The 1,820-nt window shown below is 34.7% G+C and overlaps 1 protein-coding gene across 1 annotated transcript in view; it reads left to right on the forward strand.

Moving 5' to 3' along the window:
* Nucleotides 1-1,259, forward strand: part of LOC106529019 (kalirin) — a 61,454-nt gene extending 60,195 nt beyond the window's left edge. Inside the window, exons 54-55 of the mRNA XM_014024323.1 lie at nt 486-631; nt 810-1,259. Coding sequence (XP_013879777.1) covers nt 486-631; nt 810-995 — 332 coding nt within the window. The 3' untranslated portion in view covers nt 996-1,259. The remainder of the gene's footprint in view (nt 1-485; nt 632-809) is intronic.
* The last annotated feature ends 561 nt before the right edge of the window (nt 1,260-1,820 follow it).

Below are 1,820 nucleotides of genomic sequence, written 5' to 3' on the forward strand. Positions count from 1 at the left end.
TTTTTTAATTCAGGAGATTTTAAACAAAACCCTTCATGTTATGAAAAGACGCTCTTGATTCAAGAGAGAACTCCAGTTTTTAAGAAAATGACTGCTTATCAATTAATTGTTAGTCAATCTATTAGATAAATCAACTTCAGATTAATTAATTAATCAATAACTTGCATCCTCAATTTATACAGGAATAAAATTAATTTATAAACTGTATACTCATATTTATGTAACTAAGCATTTTAATGATTTGGCCATTTTAATCGAAAAAATAATCGACAGATTAATCAGTTGTTAAAAATAATCATTATTTGCAGCCCTAAATCAAAGTTAAACCTCTAAAGAATTATTATTATTATTATTATTATTATTATATTGGATGATGATGATTTAGAAATTCTCCTGATCAAATTGTGTTTAGTTCTGAAATACGCTTCTTAATTGACACTTTTGTCCAGATTTAGTCTAAAATAAACTTTTGTTCATCATCCCAGCTCTCCAGTCGCCCATTGAGTACCAGAGGAAAGAAGGTGGGATCTCTGTGACCCGACCGCTGTCATCAGGGCGCCCACCATCAGCTCCGCCCACCCCCAATGGTCACGCAGCTCAGCCTCTTCCTGACAGTGATCAGGACGACCAGGTTTGAGCTCTCTCCATCCTTTTACTCAGACTATGTCCTGTTGTGTCTGTGTACTGTACAGCACTTTGGTTGGCCTTGTGCTGTTTAAAGTGCTTTATAAATAAAAGTGGTATGGTATGGTAGACATGATATCCTTTCCATTCAAACTTTGCTTAAAACACGTGTCTGACCCCCCCAGGAGCTGGTTCTGGTGCTGCAGGACTTTGTGGCGGTCCGGGAAGATGAGATCTCAGTGTTTCGAGGGGAGAAAGTCCAGATTCTGTCATCCAATCAGCAGGGTCAGAGTCTGGTTTATCGGCCAGCCAACAGAGAATCGCCTGCTGCCGAGGGATGGGTGCCACGGAGTGTGCTCAAAACACACTGACACACACACACAAACACACACACACAGACTGACTGCAGGGTCAGAGACTGGTTTACAATTTCTACACACACTTTAGTACTGCAAAATAACAGGGTCAAAAACAGCAAGGAACTCAGCGAGAATCAGAAATATGGTGATGTCGACCTGTTCAACAATCTGGTCCAGTTTCCCATTAAATCTGTCTTACATATAGTCTGAAATTTTTCAACAAATGTAAGATTTACTAAAAATTATTCAGTGCTTAGATTAAAAATGTTTCTTTAATTTGAATGTTTTTTTGTTTTTTGTTTTTTTTTTTGGCAGGACTTAATTTTACAGTAAAACAAATATTTTCTGCATGAAAATACAGGTTAACAAATCAAAACTCAGTTTGTTTCTGTTTAGAAAAATAGTTTTGTTTAATCTATCTTAACATGTGCCTTAGTTATGTTTGAGTGGCTTTAACATGGTGCAGGATTTTTTTAGGAGCATCAATACTGAGTCACAACGTAATTTCATAAAAGCAAGTAATGTATTTCCACCTGTAAGGATATTTAAATTTAAATTAAACTGAGCTCATCTTCTGCATCTGTTGTGGAAGGAAGTCATGAAATAACTTCTATGTGATAACAATTTATTGATTTGTCTTTCATATGTATTTATTTACAAAACACAAGAAAACTAAAAAAAAGAAAAAAGAAAGAAAAAAAGAAAGAAATAGAAACTACTGACCATTATGGCTTTCCACACTTTCAGATGATGTTCTTATTTGAACCAACATTTGACTCCTTTGGCTAATTTTTATAAAAACTAATATTGATTAAACTTTTTTTACATTAATAAGCT

Source organism: Austrofundulus limnaeus, unplaced genomic scaffold (genome assembly GCF_001266775.1).
Source record: "Austrofundulus limnaeus strain Quisiro unplaced genomic scaffold, Austrofundulus_limnaeus-1.0 Scaffold418, whole genome shotgun sequence".
NCBI lineage: Eukaryota > Metazoa > Chordata > Actinopteri > Cyprinodontiformes > Rivulidae > Austrofundulus > Austrofundulus limnaeus.